The 27,523-nt window shown below is 40.6% G+C and overlaps 4 protein-coding genes across 12 annotated transcripts in view; 1 reads left to right on the top strand and 3 right to left on the bottom strand.

The window, feature by feature from the left end:
* LOC132195120 (polypyrimidine tract-binding protein 1) overlaps positions 1-16,086 on the bottom strand; it is a 112,644-nt gene extending 96,558 nt beyond the window's left edge. For 2 of the 6 annotated variants that reach the window (XM_059616887.1, XM_059616890.1), the window contains exon 1: positions 15,884-15,974. In XM_059616887.1, the coding sequence (XP_059472870.1) occupies positions 15,884-15,896 (13 nt within the window). In that variant the 5' untranslated portion in view covers positions 15,897-15,974. Of the gene's footprint in view, positions 1-2,220; positions 2,391-8,113; positions 14,534-15,883 lie in introns of those variants that run through there. The other 4 variants (XM_059616886.1, XM_059616885.1, XM_059616888.1 and 1 more) reach the window with 4 other exon arrangements.
* Positions 16,087-16,225: 139 nt separating this feature from the next.
* LOC132195122 (S-phase kinase-associated protein 2) lies at positions 16,226-19,476 on the bottom strand. Of its 2 annotated transcripts, XM_059616893.1 has the most exons (7): positions 19,232-19,476; positions 18,497-18,756; positions 18,224-18,447; positions 18,058-18,160; positions 17,697-18,005; positions 17,249-17,641; positions 16,226-17,064 (listed from the first exon to the last, which is right to left on the bottom strand). In XM_059616893.1, exons 1-6 carry the CDS (start codon positions 19,309-19,311, stop codon positions 17,292-17,294), a joined length of 1,326 nt encoding a protein of 441 aa, XP_059472876.1. In that variant the 5' UTR covers positions 19,312-19,476; the 3' UTR covers positions 16,226-17,064; positions 17,249-17,291. The 2 variants fall into 2 exon arrangements, with proteins under 2 accessions (XP_059472876.1, XP_059472875.1); XM_059616892.1 differs by having other exon boundaries at positions 16,226-17,641; positions 19,232-19,475.
* Positions 19,477-19,903: 427 nt separating this feature from the next.
* On the top strand, positions 19,904-21,932 carry LOC132195271 (ruvB-like 1). The gene is made up of 6 exons (XM_059617168.1): positions 19,904-20,293; positions 20,375-20,549; positions 20,608-20,720; positions 20,779-21,037; positions 21,095-21,293; positions 21,396-21,932. Exons 1-6 carry the CDS (start codon positions 20,024-20,026, stop codon positions 21,748-21,750), a joined length of 1,371 nt encoding a protein of 456 aa, XP_059473151.1. The 5' UTR covers positions 19,904-20,023; the 3' UTR covers positions 21,751-21,932.
* Positions 21,933-22,059: 127 nt separating this feature from the next.
* LOC132195273 (uncharacterized) lies at positions 22,060-24,751 on the bottom strand. 3 transcript variants are annotated; one of them, XM_059617171.1, is made up of 5 exons: positions 24,578-24,751; positions 24,278-24,498; positions 23,746-23,976; positions 23,423-23,641; positions 22,060-23,365 (listed from the first exon to the last, which is right to left on the bottom strand). In XM_059617171.1, the coding sequence occupies exons 3-5, from the start codon at positions 23,966-23,968 to the stop codon at positions 22,998-23,000; spliced, it is 810 nt and encodes a 269-aa protein (XP_059473154.1). In that variant the 5' UTR covers positions 23,969-23,976; positions 24,278-24,498; positions 24,578-24,751; the 3' UTR covers positions 22,060-22,997. The 3 variants fall into 3 exon arrangements, with proteins under 3 accessions (XP_059473154.1, XP_059473152.1, XP_059473153.1); XM_059617169.1 differs by having other exon boundaries at positions 23,746-23,990; positions 24,578-24,747; XM_059617170.1 differs by having other exon boundaries at positions 23,746-23,990; positions 24,587-24,746.
* Between the last annotated feature and the right edge of the window lie 2,772 nt (positions 24,752-27,523).

Genomic DNA, 27,523 nt, shown 5'->3' with positions numbered 1-27,523 from the left:
CAACAATTCCTTTCTTTTCAAATATATTGTTTCAACATTTTAATGTAAACAGTGTAATCAATTTGGTCAAATAAACTACAATAATATATTAATTTAAATTGATTTTTAAATTTCAAAATCTGGTTCAACATCAAATCACCTTCCTCATCCTTCAAAATCCCAACAACCAAACCCATCCTATGCGCCTCTCTCCCCGGCCCAGTGGGTCGCAAGGTCACCTTGTTATCGGCCCCGAAAGGACCTAAATCAATGGGGAGAACCCAAGTTATCGGCCCTTGCGATTTAGCAGCCGGTCTGCTACAGCTGGTGCCTTTCCCAAGAGGGATAAACAATAAAAAATAAAAAAAATCGTCTTTAACCTGGCTTGATTCAATTAATTTGATATGTGAATTTGTGTGAAATTATATTTGTTTGTTCAAATAATAAACTACTAGTTTAGAATAATTTCACGGTCAAGGGATGATTTATTAGCGTTTTTTTTTTATTACGGCTTTTCCTCAACGGGAAATTTGAGACGTTTATTAAATTTGCTTTAAATAAATTACAAAAGTGTAAAAAAATAAACCGTTTAGGAAAAGCCTAATTTCAGTTCAAACATCATAAGAAATTTGCCTCCGGAAATATCAAACTGAATCAAACTAGATTTTTTTTATCCTTTTGTTGGTCGCAATTCGCAATTGAAAGCGCAGACAGCTGTGATCGAGAAGCAAAGGTCAAAATCTGTCACGCGTTTCTCTTTTCCTCATCGGCAGGCGTCCCCTGGGTCATTTATTTCCCATAAAATTTCTCGCGCCGGACAGCCCTTCCGCCCCAATCGACCAGCAATTAGGCGGTGACAGTGCCACACACATGAACAAAGGCGGCGGATGAGTGAGTGAGTGAAATGAATAAATTTTCAAATTGCCGTCTCCGTTTGTCTGGCTCGCAGCAGTCGAGCCCAAATTGCTGCAATTGGCTCAATTGGGGCCTCCGTCCTCGGCGGCGGCGAACCGAGCAGGCAGGCAAATGCACCCAGAGCGCAGTCTGGCAACAATGGCCGGGTCACGTGACCACCCAAATCATAAATAATGGGCCTGGGGGAGGCACGCCTCAAGAATGCTCGCTCTCTTCATCGTCTTCTCAAAAAGCAGCTCTATTCATATCTCGCCTCGTCGGTCGGGCGCCGCTTCTCAGAGTTTCTTTTCCGCCTGCCATGATATGTACATATGAACGGGGAGAGAACAAGAGGCGGCCATGCAACTGATGCAATTCGCGGATGTTCCGCGAGGGGGTGACTCCCGACGACGATCAACAGGTCCCAACGGAACGCACAACAGGCGGCTTCCAGACCCACTCAAGGGCCCCCTCTCTTCAAATCAACTTCTAAACTTATTAATATAATTAATAAATTCAATCAGTTTAAATTTTATTAAATAATAATTAAAAACAAAATTTTCAGTCGAAGGAATTTTTTTAATTATTCATGTTATAATCAAGGCTCGGTGAAGTTCAACAGCCTTTGGTTATGCATGGCTCGGCAAGAACATCAGAATTATAATAGTCGAGGTAGAATTTCAATAATTTCGCACGCCAGGCAAAATTTTATTGTTTGCGAAAATAAATCAATATGTACTGGCCGAACAAACACACCGAGTTCGCAACAACAATTAAGCCACGTTGATGCGAAACCGCGAGTGACGAAAATTAGCCACGTGAATTTAGCGCCCAAACAACGCCAAAGATAAAAAAAAATCGGGAAAATTCCAATTGTAAACAAAAGGATGGCGCAAGCATTCCGGCCGAACGCGGCCCGATTCGGTGCGCAATCAACTGGTACAGCATTTGATCCAACGAGGAATTTCGTAAACGATGCAATTCTGCCGAAATTCGTGGTTGTTCGCCGTAAAACAGAGGCGGAAAAGGAAATTGTTCAAGTTGTTTCGTATTTCGGAGGCCATTTGCGTGACAGATGGCCGGTGAAAACCGGTTTTCCAGCGCGCTTCGATTCGCTTCAACAACTCGATTGAGACGCATTGATTCGTACATTGAGCGCTAAATGAATCGCGAGTCGTGATTCTGCACGTCGGAGATGCTGTCCTCGGCTGCCCCTCGGAGGCGGCGGGGGTGGGAGGCGGTCGGCAAGAGTGCCGCCCTCCAGGGAAAACCGGTTGCCGACGGATCACCGGCCGCGAGTGGGCCTGCGCGACCACGTGTTGCGGCCCACCACGGGCCCATACTTACACCAAAGGCTGGGCCCGCCTGTCTGGCGAAGGGCCGGGGCCGCGGAGGCCTGCTGGGGGCAGCTGTGGTGGCGGCTGACGCGTCCTAGGGCGGCAACACCCAGCGACACTTCTCGATTCGTACACAAGTCTATTCCAACACACACAGCTCTTGGCCACGCACTGAAACTGACGGATGCAACGCGGGAACCCCTTCCCCTCGCGGCCGCTAGAGGGGAGGGGGCCACCGCTCCCCGCTTAACGCTGACCTACCCCAACTAAAGCCTACCATAGTATAATTTTTTTCACTCGCTGATCTTTTTTGTCACATTTCGAACACGTGTCCTTCTCGGTGGCCCGCATTCATTGAAAATAAAAAATGATTTATGGTAATCGTTTCTCGCCTTTGTTTTTTTTTTCATTGTGACTATTTTTTTGTCCGTCAGCAACTTTAAAAATAATCGTGTTTAGAGTGTATTTATACACTAACTTTTAATAATAAACATTTTAAATAATGCCTGAATTGTTATTAAAGTTCAATAGTTATTACGCATTACAATTCATTTTTGTAAAATTGTGTATAACTGACTATGACAAGAAAATTTAATTTTTTTAAGAAAAAGCGGAGAAATAAAAGAAAGGACAAAATAAGACGCATAAATTTCAAGACGGCTTGCTGGCAGCAGAAAAAGCCTAGAATTAGGTTCATTAAAAAAAGAACTTTAACGAAAATATATATTTATTATTATTACAGAAATTCCAATTGGAATTTAAAATCCAGTCAAAAATGAAAGAGAAGAAAATTTTGGAAAAATTTAGAAACGACAACCTCTCTAACAAGCAAATTGCTAAAACATGAGGACAGCGCCAAGATGGGCCGCAAGCTAAGATATATTAATCATGTATTTGTAAATTTATTACTAAAGTTTTAGCACTTTCACTTCAAGAAAATGATTGAAAAATAAATTAGTGGAATGTAGTTGAAGTTGATTTTTATTTCGTTTGAGAAGTATGAAATTTTCAAACTAAAAATGATGCAAATTTCAATATTGGTTATGATCTCCATTTTTCATAACAATTGGCAAATTATCCCTCATTCAGAAAGGACAACCAACACAAAGGACTTAATTATTTTAAATTATTTTCATGAAAGTCAATAATTTCTATAAATTCATGAAGAAGAGGAAAACTTTATTGAAGTTTGATTATTAATATGATAAATTTAATAATGATAAATTAAATGAATAATCATATATAAATACTTAGTAAAAAGAATAATATTAAAGAAAAACAAAATAAAGATTTGCAAACAACAGTTATTACAGCAGAAGCGGGTACTTATTTAAACTTAATTCCTTACAATTAATTCCATACTGTGTAGACTTATTTTAATGTTAAAGTTTTTGTTGTTGCATATTTGTTGGGAACGGCCACGTCAATCAGCATACTGTCTGGGGTGATAACTTTAGACGGCGGGCGTTTATTTGAGTAAAAGTCTGGTCTAATCACCCTCTCGCTTTTTCGAAATTCCGCTGAAAAAAAGACTATGGCACTGAAAACAATGCTGGTCCGTCTTTGTCCCTGCGTGCTGTGGATAATTAATGAGGCAGGTGATGATTCTTTGGCCGGCCGAGCAGAACAACGGCCGTTAGCACAATGAGTTATCGCGTTTGGAGCGCAGCCAGCGGACACTTACGACAAATTGTAACCCTTGTCTAATTGATGGCGCGCAAGCTAAGCCGCGACACATAAAATTGTTAAATTCGCGCGCGCGCCGCGGCCGATTCATCTGCATGCATTCCTCACCTTATTAATTGGGCGCAAGTATTACAGAACAATTAAATACACATAGAGTAAGCGCTTTTTCTCTCCGACTTAGTTAGTTGAAGACGAGCAGTGGAATTATCACGCCGTAATGAATGTGACCGTAGCGTTGCTAATATTGCACAAGCCGCTCATATATTTAAACGAAGGCGAGCTGAGCTGAATGAAAAATTAACTAGTGCGCACTCATCGCGGACGACTTCAAAGAGAAATTTTTCATTTGACCACTTTTTTAGTTCATTCACTCTCTGTTCCAACTGAAATAACATACAACCAAGAGTGACAAAAATATTTATAATCTCAGATGTATTTCACTTTCAATAATTAATTACTTATTTGTGGTTTGCAAATCGTTACAAATTGACAAGTTATTCATTCAATGGGTGCTTCACTATTTTTTGTAATTGATCTCAAAAATAAATAATAATAATAATAATATAAGTCTCGCAACTAGAATTGATAAAGAGTTTCTTTTGATTTCATTTATTTAGCCTGTTTAGCCATTTTTATTAATACAATACATGATTAGTAAAAAACTTCTTTCCTAGAAACAGGCTTTGACCTCGTTTTAAAAATTGTTTTTATTCAAAACAAAACTGCTCCAATTATATTTAAAAACAATTTTTACGACGAGTTCAATGCCCGTTTTCTTCACTTCCATAATTATTTATATTATTATTATTATTAAGTGAAGGTCATAATTATCAGACACGGGCAAAAAGTGATTTGTATGTTCCTGCTCAGACTTGGTTAATTTCTAAGCAGAACCCTTTGACTTGTTTAGCTGCTTTGTATAACAAATTGCCTGTTTCGATTCGCTTAGAGCCTCGATACAAGATTTTTGAAAGTAGTTTGAGGCGATTTGTTCATTCACATAAATTTTATAGCAAAGAAGAGTTTTTTCAACTAATTGATACATTGTAATATTTTTGTTGTTTTTTACTCTCTATTAAAATTTTCTACTTGTTTTGTACTATGTTGCAAATGGGGCGCGTCGCAATGAGTAATTACATCGTGGTGACGCCTCATACGTCAATAAAGATCAATAATAATAATATCTCCTCAAGTGCCAATTTCTTCAGGCAAACTCATAATTTCTTTTTGAATGTGAAAAACTAAAAAAATTAATAATTCTAAAACTTTTCCCAGTATGTTGATTTAAAAAACGATTGATACTTTACATAAAAAAAATTAAAAAATGAGAATATCTGATTATTATATTACTATTATCAATATTTATTTATTGACATAGTGTATATTATGCTCTCAGCCATTTGAGTTGGGACAGGGACAAATAATTTATTATTTTATTGGAAATGAAGAGGTCGGGCTTTTTCCTCATTGTAAAAAGCTCTAATTCTTCATATCCGCATGATCATCTCCTCGAGTGTAATCTTCTTCAAATATTAATTTTTTACAATTATGTCAAAACATCCAACTTGATCCAACAATGGGATTAGCAAAGAAGCATTTTAAATTAAGAAAAATTACAAAAAATGGGTCACTCCACATGTACTTGTTGAGCTTTGCAAACTTTAATTGTTAAAATGTGCAAAAAATCAACAATGCTATGCGCGCAGCCGCTGAAAATTCTATTAATATATCTAATAGAAAAAAAATAAAATAAAAGGGTAGAACCTTCACTATTTGAGATTATGAACGACAACATTAGTATTTTGTAATGTCCGCGGGAAAATTCATACAGCATTTTCTAGAATAAAGAAAAAGGCGAGTGCATTTTTTTCTTTTAGGTGCGAGAATATATAAATAAAAACGAGAGAGGAAGCTTCATGAAAAGCGTCGACGTGACACACAGGAAAGGAAAATCATGCTGCGGCTGTTCCTAGATGGGGGGAAAATAATAAGTGGTTGAGCGGCACCTGTTGCTGCTTCATTTGATCCTTACAAAATTTCGCTCGCTCTCGCAGATACACATCGCCAAAATACAAAATAGCAGAGTCTCATTACACGAGCGAGTGTTTCTTGCGGCTGCCACTCGGCCCGCGTGGCGTGTTCGTCCAGCACTACGAAACGAGAATTCGCTACAATTTCTTTACTTCGCTCAAACTCATTGCGAAACTCGAGGGTTGCCGACTCAAATTAGACGAAAAATAAATGAAAAGCGGCTCGGAGAAAATAATAGGATGCGCGCGGCCCCGCAGGAGCCGCTAAGTGCGCCGCACGTCAAACTTGCTTAAATTTCCCAGCCGTGCCGCAGCCGCTGGGCGAAAACAAGAATACCACCCTCTTTATGCCAACATTTGATTCTCCTCCCTCGGTTGTTGAATAATAAATTTTAATTCCGCGCAGCAATTCTCGTGTCAAGTTTAAGACGGCGCATTTTTGTGGTATTACCTTGGCGAAATGAGAAACGCAGCCACTCTAGCTTTCTGCGTGTATCGCCAAAACAAATAGTCGCTTCTCCCCATTACAATAAACAAGAACGTGAGCGCAGAAAATGCGAACGTGTGTGTTTTATGGTGCAACACTTTTCTTTTAGCAGCCCTGCTTTCTTTCTGCTCTGCGGAGCAAGTCCCTCAAAATGAAAGAGCCTCGCTGCTTTTTTGATCGACCTCAACGAGAGCCCAGCACGTTTGCAATACACTCAAAAAAATGTGGCATTTGAAAAGCTTTGCAAACAAACATCGGTCCTATATACATAGGCAGTGGAAAAGGCGCTTGATGTTTGCTATTGAAACGCAGCTTTGTGCCAAAAAATTATACTTAATTTTGTATTCAATGAGATTAAAAAAAACCAAGTAAGAAATATTAAAAAAAGCATTAAATTAGGTACTAGGGTGCAAATACCACAATAAAAAATGTCTTTCATTTCATTTTCGAAAAATCTATCTGGAAAAAAATTGTTCAACAGAGTGAAATGCCAAAATTGTATAACTTATGAATAAAAAATAAAACTGTGAACCAGAAAAATTTCAAAACAAAGTTGGGAAAATTTGAGCGTAATAGTTGTCAGGATCAAATTTGCCTATTAATCCAGAATAGGGCTGCGTTGATTTCTGTTTTAATTTCAGTTTTTTTTTTTCATCTACCAGCGTTTTAAGATTGTAGTTAATACAATAAGATTAACTTTTTATTTCTTTTAGAAAAGGTCTATCAGCAACTATGCCAACATTTAATTAATTATCAAAATCAAAGTGTACATGATTTCTGTGGAAACCCCACTCCAAATTCAAATTCACTAATATTCAGTTAGTCAAGCTCTCGTCCTGCCTGCAGTTTATGTGTTTGTATAAACATTCCCTCAAATAAGAGTATCATCTTTAGTATGTTTGCACACTTTCCCCTGCAACATTAAATTGGCTCTCGCCCTCCGCTCTTCGGCCCTGGTCACATCTTCGGCACATTTTTACCAAAGCCATCGCTTGGCCCATCAGTTGCGAACTTTTTGCTCGGTGATTAATTAATTAGCTAATGAATTCCACTAGTGGGTGTGCTGAGGGGTGAAAGGGTGGAGCGCAGGCCGGCAGGGCAGAGACACGTCGGCATTGTTTAGTGATCCCCCTTACCTTTGGAGTTGTAATTACTTAGGAGCGCAGCGCAGAGCAGAGCAGGGGCATTAAATGGCTCTCTTTTCTGATACGCTCCACCGAACAGTACGGCAAACTTTGGTCACTGCGCCCCCAACCCCCTTGCCAGCCGCTTGCACACCGGAGCGCCAATTTAGTTGGTGCGCATGAGAGGAGCATAATAAGTAAATGATGCCTTTCCTTGCTCCACTCTCGCTCTCTCATCTTCTGTGCATTCGCGAGCGGAACGACCCAGTCTCGTAATGAAACGGAGGAAAGTAGTAATTTATAATTTTGTGCCCCCTAGGCGCGGCGCCATTTGAATATCACGGTCTTCAAAATGTGCATAAAACGAGGGAAGAAATTGGATGGTGCCCTTTTATAATGCATAATAAACTCCGCGACTCGCAAAATGCGATTACACTGCCTAGAGCGGATAACAATGGTGACTGAAAAAAAAAACGATAAAAGCATATTTATTTAACGGGTGCAAGTTCAGACTGGTTCAGACATGTGACAAGCTGTTATTTAGAGCAATTTTTGAGCTTTTTTATAATTATTTATTCTTCTCGGTCGATACAAAAATTTTAAATTGGAATAAAGAGAAGAAAGGGTTAACAACTAGCAGATGTCTGCTAAAACGCCCGACATCAAAAGAGACACGGCCGCCGCGGTAAACCCACACTATCGAAAAAAAAGAACGATATCACAAACACTTTAAAATCTTAACTCTTGAATTACTGCCACAAATGCTCCTTGCAGAGGGAGGGAAAATTGCTTGAGGGACAGTCTTTAAGGGCAGTTGGCAGGTCGTTCCAGGGCTTGATTATCCTGAAGGAAAAAGCGCCGCGACCGAACTTGTTGTTGGCCGAGGGTGGCTGCATATGGAGGAAGGGGTCCTGTATGTCGTCATCTCTCAGCTTACGACCCATTACAATTAATTCGGGCGCGCGCGTCAAAGTCCGTCTCGCCGCTCAGAAGTAGAGGTCGGTGTACCTGAGGTGCATGTCAATGGGCATAATTCTCTGCTCAATTGGCGGCGGAGGGGTGCGGCCGTAGATGAAGTGCAGTGCCCGATTCTGCACTCGATTGAGTTTGTTGACGTTCTCCTGCAACGTGGGGTGCCACGCAGGGAGACCGTATGTCATGGTTGGCTTGACGAGCGAGAGTTACGCAATTCTTTTGACGCGGGGGGTGCAGCCGCGCAAGTTTCGGGCCGCAAAACCGAGAGATTGGGACGCCTTGCTGCACACAATGTCCGTGTGGATCTGCCACCGGAGATGGCGGAGATCCCTCGAGATGTGGACGCCGAGCATTCGCTCCTTGTCCACGAACTCGAGCACCGATTCACTGAGGTTGTAGACGAACTCCAACCGATCGCGCGCGTGAGAAATGTCCATCACTTTGCACTTTTTCGCGTTAAGGCTCATTCCGTTATTTGAACACCACACATGTTGCACACATCTTCCTGCAGCTCGTCGGCGTTTTCGGGAGATTTGATTTCCATGTAGACGGTCGCGTCATCGGCGTACTGAACCAGGGTGCTGTTGCCCACGACTTCAGGGAGGTCAGCCACGAAAATATTAAAGAGGAGGGGCCCCAATTTATTAATAGTTTCATAAAATTTATAGATTAGATTAGATTAGATCAAAATTTATTGCATTAGACATATATAGTACATCTCCAATTTGCCTTTACAACAGGTCATTATAATAATAATAATTAGGTTTTATCAATCAACTAAATACAACATCAAGTGAATGAGGGAGCTCGCACGCCATTAGTTATTCGGCGGGGGTGGGCAAGCCTTTGACTAACCCTCCTCAAATACTGCAGGGGAAAACCACCCCCGAAAACCCTGCAGCTGAGTCTCAATCTTCCAAGTTTAAGCATTCAAATTTACATCTCCAATATTCATTCATATCATAGAATTGACACTTCAGCATTACATATTTGACACTTTTAACAAAGTTGCCATAGTCAGCTATTTCTTTCAATACATTCGGTAATTTGTTATATACTCGTGCTATCATTATCTCAGGACTTTCATTCACACAATTTAGTGAGCTTGGCCTTACAAATAAATCTGTTTCAACATATGCAGTAGCACGCGTAGTTCGCACTACAACACCTGGAACATCACGATTCATTTTAAACTTTTCAGGAAATTTGCGCACAAACTTAACACACTCCAAAATATATAATGAATAGACTGTAAGAACTCCAAATTTCACAAATAGTGGTCTACATGAGTCAAGTGCCGAATTACTTCTCCAATATTGAACGCCAGCCATCGCTCTTATTACTCTTTTCTGCGCAAGAAAAACATCTTTCATATGTGTAGATCCACCCCAGATTACAATCGAGTATAGAATTCGGCTAGCCGCATATGCATGATAGGCTTGGACCAAAGTCGATTCTAGAACTTTTTCTCGTAACATGATAAATAAATACGTAACACTACGCAACTTAGTAACCACTTCGCTGCACTGTTTATTCCAATTCATTGTATCTGTTAACGTTACTCCTAGAAGGCGACTACTGTTCACCACAGACAATTCCTCATTCTCAATCAATATTTCAGGCTGGATTATATTCCTCGTTTGAGCGGTGTGCATTGTCATTACCATAGTCTTATTCGGATTCAATTTCAGGTGATTATCACTCGCATATTTCACCATGTCAGAGTTTGCTTGTATTGTCTTTTCATTCACCTCAGAGGCAGTTTTACCTTTCACTATCATTGTAGAGTCATCGGCAAATATAACTAATATTGCAATTATAACAATTAAGGGCAGGTCAATCGAATATGCGCTGTAAGTAAAGGGACCGAGAGATGTACCTTGCGGCACACCTCTGTTACTCTCACGCAACTTTGATTTAATTATTTCTTCTACACCCTTATCATTCAGAACTCTCAGTTTAACTAGCTGCTTTCGCTCTAGTAAAAACGATTTGACCCAGTCTAACGCTTTACCATTGACACCAAACATTTTTAGTTTGTTCAACAATCTATCAGGTACTAATGATCCAAACGCGTTTGTAAAATCATACAAAATAACATTAATCTTTTCTCTTTTGTCTAATGAGTCGTACACATTTATCACCATATCATAAAGCGCAGTGACCGTAGAACGCTTTTTCCTAAAGCCATGCTGCTGGTCAGGCAAAAAGTTATTCCCTTCATAATATTTCTCCAGCTGAATTAAAAACGCTTTTTCAAAAACTTTTGAGATACTCGACGTAAGGGCGATTGGTCTATAATTAGCTGCATCTGTATTACTACCTTTTTTAAACAGAGGCCTTATTTCTGATACCTTCATTAAGTCTGGAAATACTCCTTCACAGAAGGAACAATTAACAAGGTGTGTTAGTGGAGCTACAATATAAGCAGAAATTTTTTTCAACACTTCTGTGGAAATTCCATCCCAGCCAAACGATCTCTTAGTTGGCAACCCGCACAAAATTTCAAAAATCTGCTCTTCACTCAACATACAAAGTTGAAATTTCTCTACTGTGTATTCAACATTTTGGCCAAGCTCACTGTTTAGTTCCGGCACACATTCTATGAAATTATCATTTAATATTTCACTAATTTTATATGGGTCAGATATTAATTCCTCCCCGTCTCTCAGGCACTTTATAATATCACAAGAAGATGTTTGACCTTCTTTGATTTCCTTAACTATTCTCCACATCATACCAGATTTATTACTCGCTTTCAAAATTCTCTCATTGTTATGATTCCTAATTTCTTTGTTAATGCAAGTTCCAACCCGTCGTTTTAGGCTCTTAAATTCTATTCGAAGCTTGTCTTTTACTTTTACATTGGTTTCCCTTTTCATCCGCTCACCAAGTTCTCTTAATTGCGTTTTAAGCTCCCTAGTAGGTTGAGATAATTTGATTTTGCCAGTCTGGTTAGCTCTATTAATAACTTTCCTCATCGGGAAACAATTTTCAAAATATGAAGAAAGTCTTTCCATAAAGATACTACATTTAAGGTTAACACCACCCTCAATGAAGAGCACATCTTCCCATGTTTCATTACTAAGCAATTCATAAAATTTACTCCAATTTTCTTCTGAAAAATGCCTGCTGAATTTAAACGTATCCTGTTTTTGTATTAAATTTAAATCCCATAAACAAAACACTGCATCATGGTCCGAAAAGGGGCATTTCAGAACTTTGCTCTGACCTTCACAATCTAGTGTAGAGAACATGACATCTAGCAAGGTGGCGGATTCGCCATCTATCCTTGTAACTTGATTATTCACTTGCTTCAAGTTATAGCCTCCTGTGAGTTCTCTCAACTTATTTGAATTTCTATCAATTTTCATTAAATCTACATTGAAATCTCCCATTAATAGCATATGGCCCCCAAGTGAAACGTTTTCTTCCAAAACATCTTCTAGTCTTTCAAAGAACTTACTAATTTCTAAGTTGCTCTGTGGATTGCTAGGTCTATACAAGAGTATTATTTTCAAAACTTCTCCTGCCATTCGAATCTCAACACCAGCAGCCTCAAATTTTAGTTCTATATTTGCAAAGGTTATCTTTTTAACAGACTCATATTGCAATTCACTAGCAACAAATAACACAACTCCACCACGCTCTTGGGTTGCTCGCGCAAAGGAAGCTAACTGTAAATACCCACTAATCCTCAGTGTTCCTATCTCATGTACATTTAACCAATGTTCTGTTATTGCAATAAATTGCGGCTTAACTTTAAGGCTTTGGACATAGTTTTCAACAAGTGTAAATTTTAACGCGGTTCTAATACCTCTAACGTTTAACAACATAACACTAAATTGCCTCTGAGGTGAAAGTCCTTCTTTTTTCTTCTTTTCATTCTTCTTCTGCTCTTTTTTCTCTAGCGCCACTTTTCCCTTCCTTGGCTGAGTTGGTTTTTTTGTCGCCTCCTAGTGACTCCAGCTGGTGACGACTTTGACGGGTTTGACTGCGGGTCCTTCTGCGCCATAAACTTATCCAGGCTGCGTCTCATCTCCCTCACCTCGTCAATCATTTGTTGTTGAACAGTCACTTGTTGTTGAATGGTCAGCACATCAGGAATCTCAGGCGAGAGCAGGTTTGAGCTTTCAGGTGTTAATTTTTCATCAAAACCTACCCCTGGGGAGGGAGCTTGCCGAGGGGGTTTATGGTCACTCCTGAGATCAGGTGGGGGCAGCTGGTATGGGCTACCCCCACCGGCAATGCATCCCTTATGGTGCTCATCCTTCCTGGTCTCTCCATCTGGATCATCCTTCTGGCTCACGATCATCTCGCTTTGCGCCTCAACAAGGGTTGACGTAACAAACTCGGCGGGGGCGTGCAAAATAAAGTTTGAGGAGTTTGCCTCACAGAGGACTTCAGAATTTACCTCTGGCAAGAGGTTTGTCTGAGGGGGCTCCTGAGAGTGCTCCGCATTGGGCGAGGGTGGTTGGGACTTGCCACCCCCACCAGACAAACTCTTTGACAAGCTAACTTGCTTGTCCTTCGTCCGTCCTTCTGCCACAATTCTCTCCTTCTCCTCAGTTCTCATAGAAATGTCATTAGCCTCCTGGGTCAGGTCAGTCAATTTCTTGATAAAGGCCTTCACACTTCCTCCTTTTTTGCTCTGAGAAATAAGGGCCTCATCAGCAGCATCCAACATGTCAGGTGAATTAATTGCAAAAATATCACCTTTTTTCGCTTCCGCTGGGATGGGTGCAAGGGTTAGAAACGAGGCTGGTGTCCCTGCCGCCGCACAGACCCTCTCAGTCGCCCTTGCAGAGCCATCCGGTGGGGCGACAGTATCATGGGCAGCTTTTATGGCACTGCCAAGCCCATTGATGCCACCTTGATATTCCTCGTCTAATTGGCCAAGTTTCTCGCGACGCCTCTCCAGATCTCTCATCAGGCGGTCGCTGGGGGAACGCTTTTGTTTGCCCTTTTCATTCACATGGTCATCCTTCAGACTCTTCAGGTACTCCTCAGCGTAAACTCGTTCTGTCTCGTGCTCGTGATGAACATCATTTTGTACCAAGGTTGAGAATGAGTTTTGAGTTCTGACTTTTGCATTGTGCTCGTACCTTTTCGGTGTTGGCTTGCCAGGGGGGTGGTACGTAGTTGGGGGCTGCTGTGGGCAACCCCCTCTGGCCAAGCCCGTTGCAACTGGAAGGCACTCAGTCCTGCTCTCAATTCTTCTATGGGCTGCTTTCGACTGTGCGCCCTCAGCTGCAACTCCGCCAACACCTGAAAACTTAGGTCGTGAGCAATAAACCACAAAGGTTACCTGCATGTCTGCAAAAATCTCTGTCAATTTAGTTTCAGTGTATTCCCAGCTTATTTTGTTGCAGTTGTTTCCTAGCGGTGTAATAGCAATCCTTGCCACTCCTCTTTCCTTCATTTTATCCTTCATGGCTACAAGGGCTGCCAAGTGATTCAGGTAGAAGGCACCAGGGTTGGAGAATTTTTGTTGCTTTGCCCAGGGCTTAGAGACGAGGTGCCAAATCTCATGCTCAGGTACCTGCTGAATACGAATTTCACCAATTTGAAGTTTACCAGCACCTGGATGTCCAAATTTTTCAGCAAGGGCTAAGGCTGCTCCCTTTGAGTTATTCATATCTCCGCCCACCAGGTGACAAATAATTTCCTCCGAAGCGTTAACAATATTTTCATTTCGAAATTCAAACTTGCATTTAGCTGAAGCCGCCCACCACTTACGATCTCCCATCAACACTCTCTGGTAATTTTTCAGGGCATCTCTCTCATGGACTGTCCACTTTGTCCATCCAGTAATTTGTTGTCCAGTTGGCTGCCTCCTGCTGTCGAGATTTTCCCAGCTCGGCAAACTCAAGGTCGTATCATTATTTTTAGTTTGCGCGGCCAAGACGGCAGCCTTCAAGACAGCAACTTCAAGTTGCAGTGACCTCACTGTCTGCAGAATCCAGTCCTGAGAAAACCTGTCAAAAGATTGGGTCATTTGCGGGGTGCGGTGACCTGTATCTGCAAATGAGTGTCTGCGTTGTCGTTCAACAACATAGTTGAACAGTGTTATAGATTATTTAGTCATTATTATTTGGTCCCGATTTTTTATTGAAATTGAAAATTTATGTGAGAAGTTCAATAAGAAAAAAATATTATTGCATTTTCCATTCCTAACAATTAACAAAAAATAAAATTTTGGAAATACCAATGCATTAACGATCTTTTTGAATTTTAAGGTAATTTAGTTTGCTTACTATTATTATTATTTATTCTTCTCGGTCAATTTTTTTCCATCAAAAGTTTATTTGCTTTGCAGCCGTTTGATTAAAAAATGCTTTAACGTTTTATAAACTTTCATGTTGGCAAAAAAGTCCGACTCACGCAAACGCCACGGCTTTAATTTAATATTCCAAACAACTCCCGGGCTAATTCATAATGCGCCTTACTTAATCACCAACTCTGCGTCTCAATTTTCAATATATTCGTGAATATCAGCCACAAAAATGATTCTGATCAAACAAGTTCTCGATGTTTTAAAATGACGTGAATTCCACTTGGAGGAAACCGCGCTTTTGATGTGCAGTTTTCATTAATTTGAAACCGGAGAAAAGTTTTCAAATCACTCGGGGCGGAAAGGCAGACTGCTCATTGGTTCTGCTGCGCTCCCTAATTAGTACAGAACAACTCACTCCACATAAAAAACCAGCTCTCTCATTAAAATAAAAGACTTGTTGGCGGCATTGTTGCTTTTTCGATCAATCAGACTTAGTAACCACTTGATACATAATGAGAGGCATGCGCGTTGCACCCCCACCAGAGCTCAAAGAAAGCAGTTCGCGCTATGCACCCCCAGCGCTCCGTGTTATCCTTTCGCGTTTGGCTATTCCACACTTTTCCGTTCAGGTAACGGCCTAAAGGCTTTATCAGTTCGGAGAACTTGTAACTTGTGCTGAAAAATCGGTGCTCTCGTTTTTTCGCTCTTTACCGGGCGACACGCGACGAAACTTAATCTACTTGTATATATGTCGACAAGCAATATTGGAAAATTCATCCCTTGCGCAACGGGGAAATTCCGCACTAGACTAGCGGTACCGATATTGGAAATTGCTGTTTTGGCGCAGTCTAGTACGAGCGCCAATTTCAAGATTTCTCAACCATTTCGGCCCGTTTCACACAATTTGATTTTCGTTCACCCTTCATGCCAGTGGACATAATATTTTTAAACACGCGGCACAACCTATATTTCCGTCAAAATTTGCGGCACACGTTCATTTGCGGGCATGACTAGTTCGAGTTTTTGATTTGTTTACTTTGACAATCGCGTTAATTAAGGAGATTAACCGGGGTTCGACATGACGGTGAACTTACGTGTGGTCGACATGGCAACAATGTCCACCTGTTCCACCCTTCATTCTTGCTGCATCCCCTTTTCCAGCTAATTGATCGGCCGCTACTTCTACGATCACCAAACGTCAATTTTTGTGTTGCTCCTCGACGAGCAGGGTCCGGGTGGGAGGAGCTTGTAGGTGCGGATTTACGAGAACTGAGTGTGCACCACTGCGCTCTGCACGCGCCTTCTGACATGATGTGGTCGTTGTGGGAACATTTGAAAGGACATAAATATAGCGAAGTCAAAGTCGGATTTGCATATTGTGGCCTCCACAAGAAAATAGCATGTCAATTTAGAAGCTAAAACTGGGCAGAAAATACAAATTTCAAAGTTGGCGGTTCACTTCCCAAGGTGGTTTTATTCTTTAACTCCCATAACAGCAGTATCGCAAAATTTTGTTGCCGGTTTGGCCACTCAAATAAATCGTAACTCAATTAAGTAATCACAAAAATATGTACAATATTCATTTTCGATAATAGGTTTTCAAAAAATAGTTACTAGCCATATTCCAAGTTTCTGGAAGTAGACATGTTTCTGGCACTGGACTTAAAGTAGAATCAAATTTATCCTCCTCAAAGCGTTAATATTTGGGGGTTTCGATGACAAAGTTTCCATGTAATTTTTATTGTTTAATTATCAACTTTTTCTGATTTCTGAAATAATCTAGTGTCCATAAGTTTTTTACTGTAAATCCATATGAAACAATATGAAAGAATTGAAAAGTCTATATTGCCTTAACCAAATTCTTTTTAGATAAAGGAAGGTGATTTATGGTTGAGGATTATGTAAAAATTGGTTTTTCAGGAGCAGTTTGTACAGTGCATTAAAAACTAAACCCCCACAAGATTTCTTTATTTTGTTAAGCATTATATACCACATAACAATTACAATATAAGCGTGTTTCTTTTAGCAGAATGATGCTCTTTTGGCAACTAACAAAGGAACACATTTATGAAAATCAGCCTGGAATCAGTGCTGAATTCTATTGAGCATTAATTATTTTTACTAACCTTTTTTTGCTTTTTTAATGGTATACAAGTAGCGTAGCTTTATTATTCTTATATATTTTACTTCTTAAGAGCCACTCAATTTTTTTCTCTGCTCAATATTTAACCAACTGAAAGCCAATTTTGAGAACCAAGTTTGATCCTTCAGCATCCTAAAAAGTAGAACAAGTGGACCAAAGTAAATCTTTCGTGTTTCATTTGTGAAATATTTTGACACGATTCAGTCGAACATAACAATCAATCTGCGAATATAATATTCTGGCACCAAAAGAACAGGATATGCTTTTTGATATGAGGTACATTGCTCAAATCCACATTTTTTTTTTAACAATTTACCTCTATTTGGTGTCACAGGCAGTGGAAGCAAAGTTTTGGTTTATCAGTCACGAACTCGTAAGCCCCAAAGACTTGTTCTGCGGTAGCCAGTTGTGGGACGAGCAATAGAGGAGAAGGGAAAATGATTTATGCTAATCGTCTCCATATCATTTGTTAGAGCATTGAGCACAGAGTCATGCAATACCCCGAACAACTCGAGGTAATCCAAAGACTCCATTTTCTCCAACGATTTGAAGTTTGAGTTAGCCATGTTGTAGCAGCGGCTCAGAGAAAGGTGTTCCAGTTTATCAAGTTTAGCAATTATGCATTCCAGAGTGACAGAGGTCAAGTTCGTGCAATCACTTAAGTCAAGTTCTTCCAAATTAGGGCACTTCTCAATCACTTTCTTGACATCTGAAAATTCACAGGGTATTAAATTCAATTCATAAAGCGTCCTTCGTAAACATACGATCATCAGAAAGATTTTTTCTACAGCCAGCAACGTTCAGATACTTGATGGACTGGGATAGAGTTACTGAAAGAGTGTTGAGAGTCTCTTGATCCATGGCTGTCCAGGCCACGTTAAGTGCATAGAGTTTGGTGCAGCAGGCAAGAATCGCCTCCAACCCATTTGATTTTAGGCCCGTGGCACTGGTCAAGTTAAGTACTTCCAATTCCACATTATGGCCAATTTGCTCACAGACAGCTTGGTTGAGGGGACAGTTTTCCAGACTGAGTTTGCGTAAATGACGACAAGTTTTCAATAATTCAGCAAGGCCTAAAAGTAAAAAATATAACGTTTTTTTCGCACCATCATTCTTAAAATTTACCTTCATCAGAAATCTGAGCCATAGTTAGGTCCAAATACTGGATTTTGCTCACAAAATTGAGTGGAAGGTAAGAGCTGTTGGGTTTGATCACAGGACTTGGAATCTAGAAGTGATTAAAAAAATGTGAAAAACTAGGTTTCGAAATTTCACTTTTCAAGAAGCTTACGATGGCGCCAGTCAGTCTAAGGACAAGGACTCCTCTTTTAAGCACATGTTCTAAGTTTCTTGGGTGCAGACTTTTGTTGTTAAGGTCCAGACGGCCCCAAAGAGTGTCATCATAGGCAATGCACCTCCAACGCTTGCAAACCAAAGCCACCCGGCTTAACTGCACCTTGGGCAGCCACAAGAAAATTGACAGCATCATTTCATCGGAGAGTTTGTTGAAGTGGCCTTGAAAAAAATAATTGTAGATATTGACATAATGCAATTGAAAAGTTACAATTCTTTTGAATGCAATCGTTGAGGACATATTTGTTGTCCGGTGTGGAGAGCATTTTAGCATTATTATCATTGTGGTTGGATGGAGGCGAACTGGGCCTTTTCTTTTTAGGGGAATGATCGCTCCTGTGAAGAGGAATTGAGTCATCACTGTCTGTGTAGGTGCTTTCATCATCTTCAGAAAAGTTGCTTGTAAGATCATCCAATTCAAGTCTTTTATCTCCTATCACATCAAAGTCCTTATCTGTCCTCCTTTTCTTCCTGGAAGAGAAATTTTTAAAAATTAATTTTTTAACTTAGCACAGTTAAGTTACAAAGCATATGTATGTATTAATTTCTGATTCAGATTTGTTTTAAATTTGAAATAAAAGTAAAAGTACAAATTAAAATTCGCGTGGCATCGAGTCAGACGAGTGAACGTTAAGAATGGAAGCTGTGAGTTGGCGCGCTTCGATTTATAGGTCTGAAATTTTTTTAAAACGAATCTAAAATTTACAGAGCGGCATAAATCCAGTAATAAGGTTTGTTTTCTTTAATATGGCGATAGAAAATAAAATTTCTTCTCTTTCCCAAGCGAAGGAGACGTAAAAATAAATGCCAAGATTTTGCCGCTCGAAAACAGCCATCTTACAGTTGGCGAAGGTCACGATTTGAAAACTAAGTTCTTGCCTTCCAGAGGAATAATTCAACATCCATAAAAATTCAGCTCATCCATTGGAATGATTGGAATACTTACGTGGCGTTTGGGCACGCATTTTCATCCAATTCCTGGGAATTTTCGTGAGATTTAGGCCTTGCTCGTTTCCCTCCATACATCGTTGCAGCTGACGTGAAGAACTACAACTACGTGAACTCGTGAAGCGTGAAGTACGAATAGTTATAGTACAAGTACGTAAACGGAAAACGGTAACGAATGGAAGATGGAATATGGATATGGAATAATATATATATGGATGATTGGATGGAATTGAACAAGAACCAAAGTTACCAACCAAACCAAGGAACCAAACCAACAAGTTCTTTTTTGCGGTGCGGCACCGGAATGGAAAATGGAATGGAAACCAGCGTTGGCAACAGCGTTGGTATTCCTTGGTTGGTATGACGCCGGTGCGTCGGTGGTCGGTGGTTGGCTAATGGAAATAATGGAATGTCTGACCATGCATTGTGATTGGCTGCTTTTTACCGGTACCATTCGAATCAATACCGGTTCGCGGTCGATTCAAAATTCAAGGAGGTCTTCGTCAATTCAAGGGAGCTGACTCAGCTGACGTGAATATCGATCAAACTTATGGACATTAGAAGCTGGATTGGTCGAGACGCCATTTTTCGGTTTCAAGACCCCGGGCGGCCTGGGGTCTTGAAATGAAAAAATGGCGTCTCGACCAATCCAGCTTCTAATGTCCATAATCAAACTCAAACGTCTAAAAACTTTAAAACAACGCGAACGCAACACACGGACGCCTAACAACAAACAAACTGATAGTGGCACGCGTGTTGTTGCAAATTTCACGCTTATTTTTCTGCCGAAATGAAGATTGAAGAAGTCAAGAGTACTGCAAAGGTGCAGAGAATTTCAGCCCATTCTCATGTCAAAGCCCTCGGACTGGATGAGTCGGGCGGCGCCCTGCGAACGGGCAGCGGCTTTGTCGGACAGGAGGCTGCCCGAGAGGCGGCCGGCATCGTCGTCGAAATGATCAGATTCAAGAAACTGGCCGGACGCGCCGTCCTGCTTGCAGGACCTCCAGGCACTGGCAAGACTGCCATCGCCGTCGCCATGGCAGCCGAGTTGGGATCTAAAGTACATTCAACATACAATAATTATAATTTATAACAAATTAAATTTACAATTTCTCATGTATAAATTTTTCTATACCTGCAGGTTCCGTTCTGTCCAATGGTTGGCAGCGAGGTATACAGCTCCGAGGTGAAAAAGACGGAAGTGCTAATGGAAAATTTCAGACGAGCCATTGGCCTGCGAATTAAGGAAACTAAAGAAGTTTACGAGGGAGAAGTCACAGAACTCACTCCTGTTGAAACGGATGCTCCTTCTGCTGGTGTGAAATTTTTTATCAAAACACATTATCAAATTAATTATATATTATACTTCTTCAGGTTATGGAAAGAGCATAAGCCATGTCATAATTGGTTTAAAAACTGTCAAGGGATCCAAGCAATTGAAACTTGACCCTTCAATCTATGAAGGACTGCAGAAGGAGAAAGTTGAGGTATATTACAAAACTGAATAATAATATCTTTAAGTGTGCTACATTTATTTTATTTTAGGTTGGAGACGTTATTTACATAGAAGCCAACTCAGGATCTGTTAAAAGACAAGGAAGGTCCGACTCCTATGCAACTGAATTTGACTTAGAGGCAGAAGAATATGTGCCTCTTCCTAAGGGAGACGTGCACAAAAAGAGAGAAGTTGTCAACGACGTCACCCTCCACGACCTCGACACAGCCAACGCAAGGCCACAGGGTGGTCAGGACATTTTGTCCCTCATGGGTCAGCTAATGAAGCCCAAGAAACTGGAGATCACAGGTTAATCAATAATTTGAATTTATTTATAAATGAATTACTGTATTTTGCCATTTTCAGATAAATTGAGGATTGAAATCAATACGGTGGTTAATAAATATATTGAGCAAGGCATAGCCGAGTTGATTCCTGGTGTTCTTTTCATCGACGAAGTGCACATGCTAGACATCGAGTGTTTCACTTACCTCCACAGAGCTTTAGAAAGCGTCATTGCTCCCATCGTTGTTTTTGCTACTAATAGGGGACGCTGTCTTGTTAGGTAATTTTGTTTATTTGATTTTTGTCAACAATATATGTAAATCTTGGTTTAATGTAAATATCAAATATTTTTCATAATCATTTATTTATAATTTGTCCGCAGAGGTACTGAAGACATCTTTGCTCCTCATGGCATTCCATTGGATTTGCTTGACCGATTGCTGGTTATCAGGACCCTTCCGTACTCGAGACCAGAGATGGAACAGATCATTGCCTTGCGCGCCAACACAGAGAACCTGGCGCTGGACGAGGACGCTCTGAAAGCTCTTTCAGAAATTGGCACCAGGGCCACCCTCAGGTACGCAGTTCAACTGTTGACGCCTGCTGCTCTGGTGGCAAAAGTTGGCGGCCACTCTGCCATTACCAAAGACGATGTCGCTGAAGTCAACGGTCTCTTCTTGGACGCTAAATCCTCGGGGAAAATCCTCAGCCAGCAGCATGACAAATTTTTGACATAGACATAACCTACAATATTTGCTGAAATAAAATGTACTTCAAATTTCTTTTGACTCTTTTGCAACCGCTGAATTGAAAAGAATAATGTATCGGAAGACGAAATAAAAATAAGATTATTGTCTAAGTTGAAATTATCAAAAACAAATTTTTCTGAAAGCATTAAATAAAGGCAAATATATTTATCTTTATTGATTTTGATTGATTTGTTAAAAAAAAAAATAAAATAATAATGAATTTGATTTAAGAAGCGAATAGAATAAAACGTTAAGTTTAAGCCTGACTAAAGTGCCAAAATAATTAATCATCAGCAATTAGATTAGATTAGATCAAGATTTATTGCATTAGACATATATAGTACATCTCCAATTTGCCTTTACAACAGGTCATTATGATTATCAATTTTTATTAACAAGCAAATAATAAACAAAACATTATACATTTACTCAAATAGCTTAATATTTTATTTATAATAAATTATAGAATTAAAATAATAACTGATCAACCAATATTGACATCTTTACATTTCTTATATAGAGTCCAAAGAAGTGGATTTTGTAGTTAATATTTGAGTTAATAAAATAGCATATTTAATTAATTTAAGAAAAAGCATTATTTCAATATAAAAATCAGCTTAATTAGGACAATTAACCCCTCGTCATCATGAACATGAATAATATTGCTCTCAAAATGTCTGTAGAAAACCCTGATTATATGATCCCAAAAATCATGCGCTGCCAAAAAACATGAAAACCCTCGAAAATGACGAGGAACTAGTGAAGGAAGTGAAAACTTTTGTACTTCAACACCAATTCTATAACTTAAACGAATTTTATCGTTTAAATAATGCTGTGTATCTTGACTTATTTTAAAAAGTATTATTGCTACTGCATATTAATGCTTAACAAAATAAAGAATATTTGAAATTGAAAATTCAGGGATAACTCGTAGTCACCCATTAGATCCAAAAATTTAATTACTTCCAGGTTCGAACATTTTGGGTCCAAGTTAACATTCTAATCGCCTTATATAATTAGTTCACCCTCAGGGTCTAGGAACTGCTCTATAGTATTTTCCATATTACTAAAATTGGTCCATGCACAAGTTATCAGGATTACTTGGACAATAAATAGCAATAATCCGAATTTTCAATTTCTCTGCCTTTTTACCCTGGTCAACTACAAGGACTATGCCACGCAACACATTTCAAACTCCATATCATTTCATTATGTTACTTTCGAAATCCGAGACTTTAAAGTCTTCGCCTTTTCCGGTTGTAGCCAGGTGAATCATTCCGGTTCGAATCAAAGTACTTTTTGAGCTCGGCTTCCTCTCGTACCTTTCTTTTCGGCCTCCTGCTATGCTGGGCTTCTTTCACCCTGAGCAGAGCAGCTGTACTGTCGTCCTTGGCCTTTTGGAGCACGCTTTGTTCAATAAAGTTGAATTTATCGTCAATGGATTGGCTGAGGGATTTGAGTATTCCTTGAAATTCGTTCTTGATGACAGGGATCGACTCCTCCAGTTTCATGTTTTTGAAATCGCTGTTCGAAGATGGCAGATCAGTCAGAGAGGATGATTTGTAGAAAGACAAACAACATATGCGGATCAACTCGCCCTTGCCTGTAAATAAATAATATGTGCTCAATTATGCAAGAAAAAAAATAAAAGTAATTTTACCATAATCTCTTCTCAAATCAATCCTCTGGCCACTAACCACCAGCAGGGTCGAGAGGGTGTGGCCCTCTAAGGTTTCAAACATGCCTGCTTTGATGGTATTGATGGTTTTAGCAGTAAAGCCATTTAAATTTGGGGATATGGTGTGCTGGAAGTCGACGTAAGCCATTCGCGAGCAGTTTTCAAAGGCCTCAAGGTAACTCTTTCGGAGCTGGTAGATTGCTGTAAAAAAAAATTACATTCATATTTCATATTAGGTACACAAAAAATAAATCAATACAATCTAAGAACAAAATTTTTAATAAAAAAATAAAAATTATTCTTACATTCCGTGAAGCGGCACTTTGAACTCTCTCCGAAGTGGCAGAAGAGCAGGACAAACATCTCTTTGATAGAGAGTGAATTCACGAATTTTGTGACGCTGTCGAAATCGTCCGAAACGAACATGTTTTCGAACTGGCCCGGGAAGTTCTCCAGAAGCCTAGGAAAAGCGAGGCACGACTCCATATGGGCTTGCTCGTCGGCGACGACATCGTCAGCAGTCATCATGGTTAGGCCTTGAGATTGAAAACTGGGAAAATTTTTGTAAATGGTGATGGTGAAAGAATTTTGATTTGACCGTTAGAATGTGTCAGATAAAAGAATGAACGCCTGACTATTTAAGAATTTGAACCTTAGTGATTGTTGTTGTTAAACAATCAGAAAATCTGAGAGAATCGAACAATCAAAAAATAATTAAAAAGAAGTGGGTTAAAAGCACCGATAATCGGTGGGAAAAAAGGCGAAAATATGTGTTAAAAACACCGGAAATAATGTAATAATAAATTTAAAAATTAATCATAATCGAAATAATCTCACCAGCATACTGTCCGAGCTCTGTCCAGCCGCCCTAACGAGTGTCCAAGCTATACGCAGCAAATTAGTTGCTCGCAAGAAGCTTGTTACGTCTGGAGGTGGCCTGTTTTTGAGGTGTTACAAGGGCGGCCACTTGCCGGCCCTGGCGGCCACTGGCCGCTCGTAGAGTGCGGAGAACGGAATAACACGTCCGGTCGGTTCGGGACTCGGGTTCCAAGATAATTCTGGATTTATTACAGTGTTACCAACGGTACAATATATACATTTGTCACCAACATAACAAAGCTGAAAGTTGAACCTTACCGGCCTTACCGCAAAAACAAGAGAAGAAAGCATCGCGCTTATAGTCCAACGTCCAACGCCGTCAGCCGTCAGCGGCCGCGAGAGCGGCCATGGCCCTTTAACTGTATGGCCCTTGAGGGTTTTACCCTGACTTTTTCACTAAATCTCTTGGACTTCCAAAGTGAAACAACTCGTGTTCTTGCAGGAAAATCAAGACTCAAGTAATTTATTAATAAATTATTTGTCTGCCGCTAGAGGGCTCACAACACCTCCCTTCTGAGATTTGAACAAATATGCAAATGAGAATGGAAATAAAAATTGGAAATCAATTTAATTCAAATACTTGAAAAGTTATTGACGGATTTTTGAAATTCAAGCAGGAAATTGTACATTATTATTTTCTTGATGAGTTTCTTGCTTTTAACAAAATTAAATTTAATTTGCAACTTTGTAGCCATTATGGCTTGTTTTACAGCAAAAGTGTAAATAAATCTGATTTGATCAAAAGATTTCGAGGCAAAATAACCGGTTGAAAATAGCATACCGGTTTGAAAATTAACACCGGTTTTTGAAGTTCAGCAAAATCGCCACCAGGCAGCACCGTGATCACATTCCGTAGGGAGAGAGTGAGTGAGGGAGAACAAAGTGGCGCGCGCATCACTCTCCCTCTAGAAGATTCTGACCAGCCGATCTGCTGGTATAAAAAGGCCAGCTCAGCCGGCTAGATTCATTCGGTGTTCGGTGCTTGGAGCTCAGGCAGAGCAGATCGAGAGTGGGACCTCTCTGGCCAAGGAGCTAAGCATTCCATTCCGGATCACTGCTTGTTGGTTCAAGTTCATTGAACGTAAACAGCATTTCGTCAGCTTAGATCAATTGCTTGATTGGCTTAAGTTTATTAAGCGTAAATTAGCAATTGTTGTCAGAGGAGCCGAGAGAGATTCAAGTCGTATTGAGTGTTATTTTGGCTATAGATTAAATTCATAGATCAGATTAAATTGGTGGATAAGAGACTTCATTCGTGAAGGACTTTTTACCAGCCTTGCTGTTAGGTGTTGATTGAGTGAAATTTATCTACTTAAGTTTATTAAGTGGGATATTGAACTTAATCTGCAATCAGGTAGAATATCTCAATAGTTAAGGTGTAATTGGCTCAAGCTATTGAGCGGAAATTGCATACTTTTGATAGGCGCTTTGTTACGTCTGGAGGTGGCCTGTTTTTGAGGTGTTACAAGGGCGGCCACTTGCCGGCCCTGGCGGCCTCTGGCCGCTTGTAGAGTGCGGAGAACGGAATAACACGTCCGGTCGGTTCGGGTTCCAAGATAATTCTAACCTTTATTACAGTGTTACCAACAGTACAATATATACAGTAGTCACCAACATAACATCTCCCGCCTAAGATAAAAACTCAATTATTTTATTTTAAGACAATTAAGAAGATGTCATGCCATCAATCCATCAATCAATAATTCCAATTTGTGAGAATTAATGCACAAGAATTTGGTTTCAAAAATGCAATTTGAGAACTACTTTAAATTCACTCTTGAATTGGAACTACAAATTTTGCACTTTTGAAATTTACTAGAAACTTTGAATTTACTTTCAACTTTTGAATTTTCAAATTTGCTCTAAACTTTCTCAACTCAGAACTCTTAAAAATCATTCTCAATTTCAAATATTCACTGAACTTAATTTCACCGAAAAATGTTCACGCAATCTGGATACGGCCTGAAATTCCAGTTGCTGATTTTCTTCTTTTCTCTCCTCCTCGTCTCAGGAATTTTCACCTCAGGCTCTTGTTCGCCTGGCACTTCTTAAACGACCCCTGAGGAGATCCCCTCAACTCAGGTCGAAGGCTCGAGGATGCGGTTGCACCCTCCGAGTCACTCACACGTTGGCCAGAGAAGGAGGCTGCCTCCTCCTGGCGTCTCTCTCGTCTGAACGACAGCGCCACACGTCCTCTGTCTGGTGGCCGCTGGTTTTCCCTGGACTCAATCTCGCCCTTCTCTTTCCTCTTTCTTGCTTTCTTTGCGCTCAGCAGACTCTGCACTTAAAGACAAGACTTGGCTCGTGGTCTCTCTCCACTCAAACTCACGATGACGAGCCCAAGTCCTCCTTCCTCCTTTCCCTTCTGGCCCTTTTTCTTGAAGGTGACGAACACGGTGAGCTTCCCACCCTGGGAGAGCTCTTCACTGGGTCGCACTCTGACCCTTTTCGGCGACGCCCTTCCCTGACGCCCCGACACACACCGTCCTCTTCCCTTGTCCGAGGAACGGCTGTCACGCTTCGTACTCTGCGGCAGGTGACTCTGCTCACCCTTCTCTTGCCGCTGCGACTTTGCTCGCAAAAACACTCTGGGCCGCGGGTCTCTTGATCGTTATCTCTGGCCGAACCGACTTTCACACTTGGCCGGCTGGCCGCCTCGACTTGAAAATGTCTGCTGACGCTCACCTCGTTTTTGGCTGATGTAACGCCCGGCTTTTCGCAGCCTCACGCGGAGAATTTCTTCTTGCCCGACTTTCCTCCCGCCGGAAACTCTTCGTTGGCTCCTTCGAGGTCTCTTTTGGTGCCGGACAGGTCCGCCTCCGGACACCAACCCAAGCCAATTTTGGGGAATCACCACACGCTGCACGTGGTCGCCGTTCTCGCACTTTTCTCGCTCCACTCACCTCTTCCTCCTTCACCGAAATTAGTTTTTCCTCGTCGCCATTTGTTACGTCTGGAGGTGGCCTGTTTTTGAGGTGTTACAAGGGCGGCCACTTGCCGGCCCTGGCGGCCTCTGGCCGCTTGTAGAGTGCGGAGAACGGAATAACACGTCCGGTCGGTTCGGGTTCCAAGATAATTCTAACCTTTATTACAGTGTTACCAACAGTACAATATATACAGTAGTCACCAACATAACACGCTTGAAGTCGGTGAATCGGTGGCTCAAGTCTCGATTGAGCACCTTCATGATTGATAGCGGCAGGT

Source organism: Neocloeon triangulifer, unplaced genomic scaffold, assembly GCF_031216515.1.
Source record: "Neocloeon triangulifer isolate White Clay Creek 2 clone unplaced genomic scaffold, ASM3121651v1 ptg000009l, whole genome shotgun sequence".
Classification (NCBI taxonomy): domain Eukaryota; kingdom Metazoa; phylum Arthropoda; class Insecta; order Ephemeroptera; family Baetidae; genus Neocloeon; species Neocloeon triangulifer.
Note: the sequence above shows the minus strand (reverse complement) of the source record. Positions and strands in the feature narration are given on the sequence as shown.

Bases quoted from the DNA above. Each gene is read 5' to 3' on its own strand.
- LOC132195122 (XM_059616893.1), bottom strand. From the start codon at position 19,311: ATGTATGGAGGGAAACGAGCAAGGCCTAAATCTCACGAAAATTCCCAG. The intron at 18,448-18,496 runs GTAACTTTTCAA...ATTTTTTTCAAG, and splicing joins CGATTGCATTCAAAAGAATT to GCCACTTCAACAAACTCTCC. The intron at 17,642-17,696 runs GTATGTTTACGA...GTGAATTTTCAG, and splicing joins AAAAAATCTTTCTGATGATC to ATGTCAAGAAAGTGATTGAG.
- LOC132195271 (XM_059617168.1), top strand. From the start codon at position 20,024: ATGAAGATTGAAGAAGTCAAGAGTACTGCAAAGGTGCAGAGAATTTCA. The intron at 20,550-20,607 runs GTGTGAAATTTT...ATACTTCTTCAG, and splicing joins AACGGATGCTCCTTCTGCTG to GTTATGGAAAGAGCATAAGC. The intron at 21,038-21,094 runs GTTAATCAATAA...TGCCATTTTCAG, and splicing joins CAAGAAACTGGAGATCACAG to ATAAATTGAGGATTGAAATC.
- LOC132195273 (XM_059617171.1), bottom strand. From the start codon at position 23,968: ATGATGACTGCTGACGATGTCGTCGCCGACGAGCAAGCCCATATGGAG. The intron at 23,642-23,745 runs GTAAGAATAATT...TTTTTTTTACAG, and splicing joins AAAGTGCCGCTTCACGGAAT to CAATCTACCAGCTCCGAAAG. The intron at 23,366-23,422 runs GTAAAATTACTT...ATTTATTTACAG, and splicing joins TGATTTGAGAAGAGATTATG to GCAAGGGCGAGTTGATCCGC.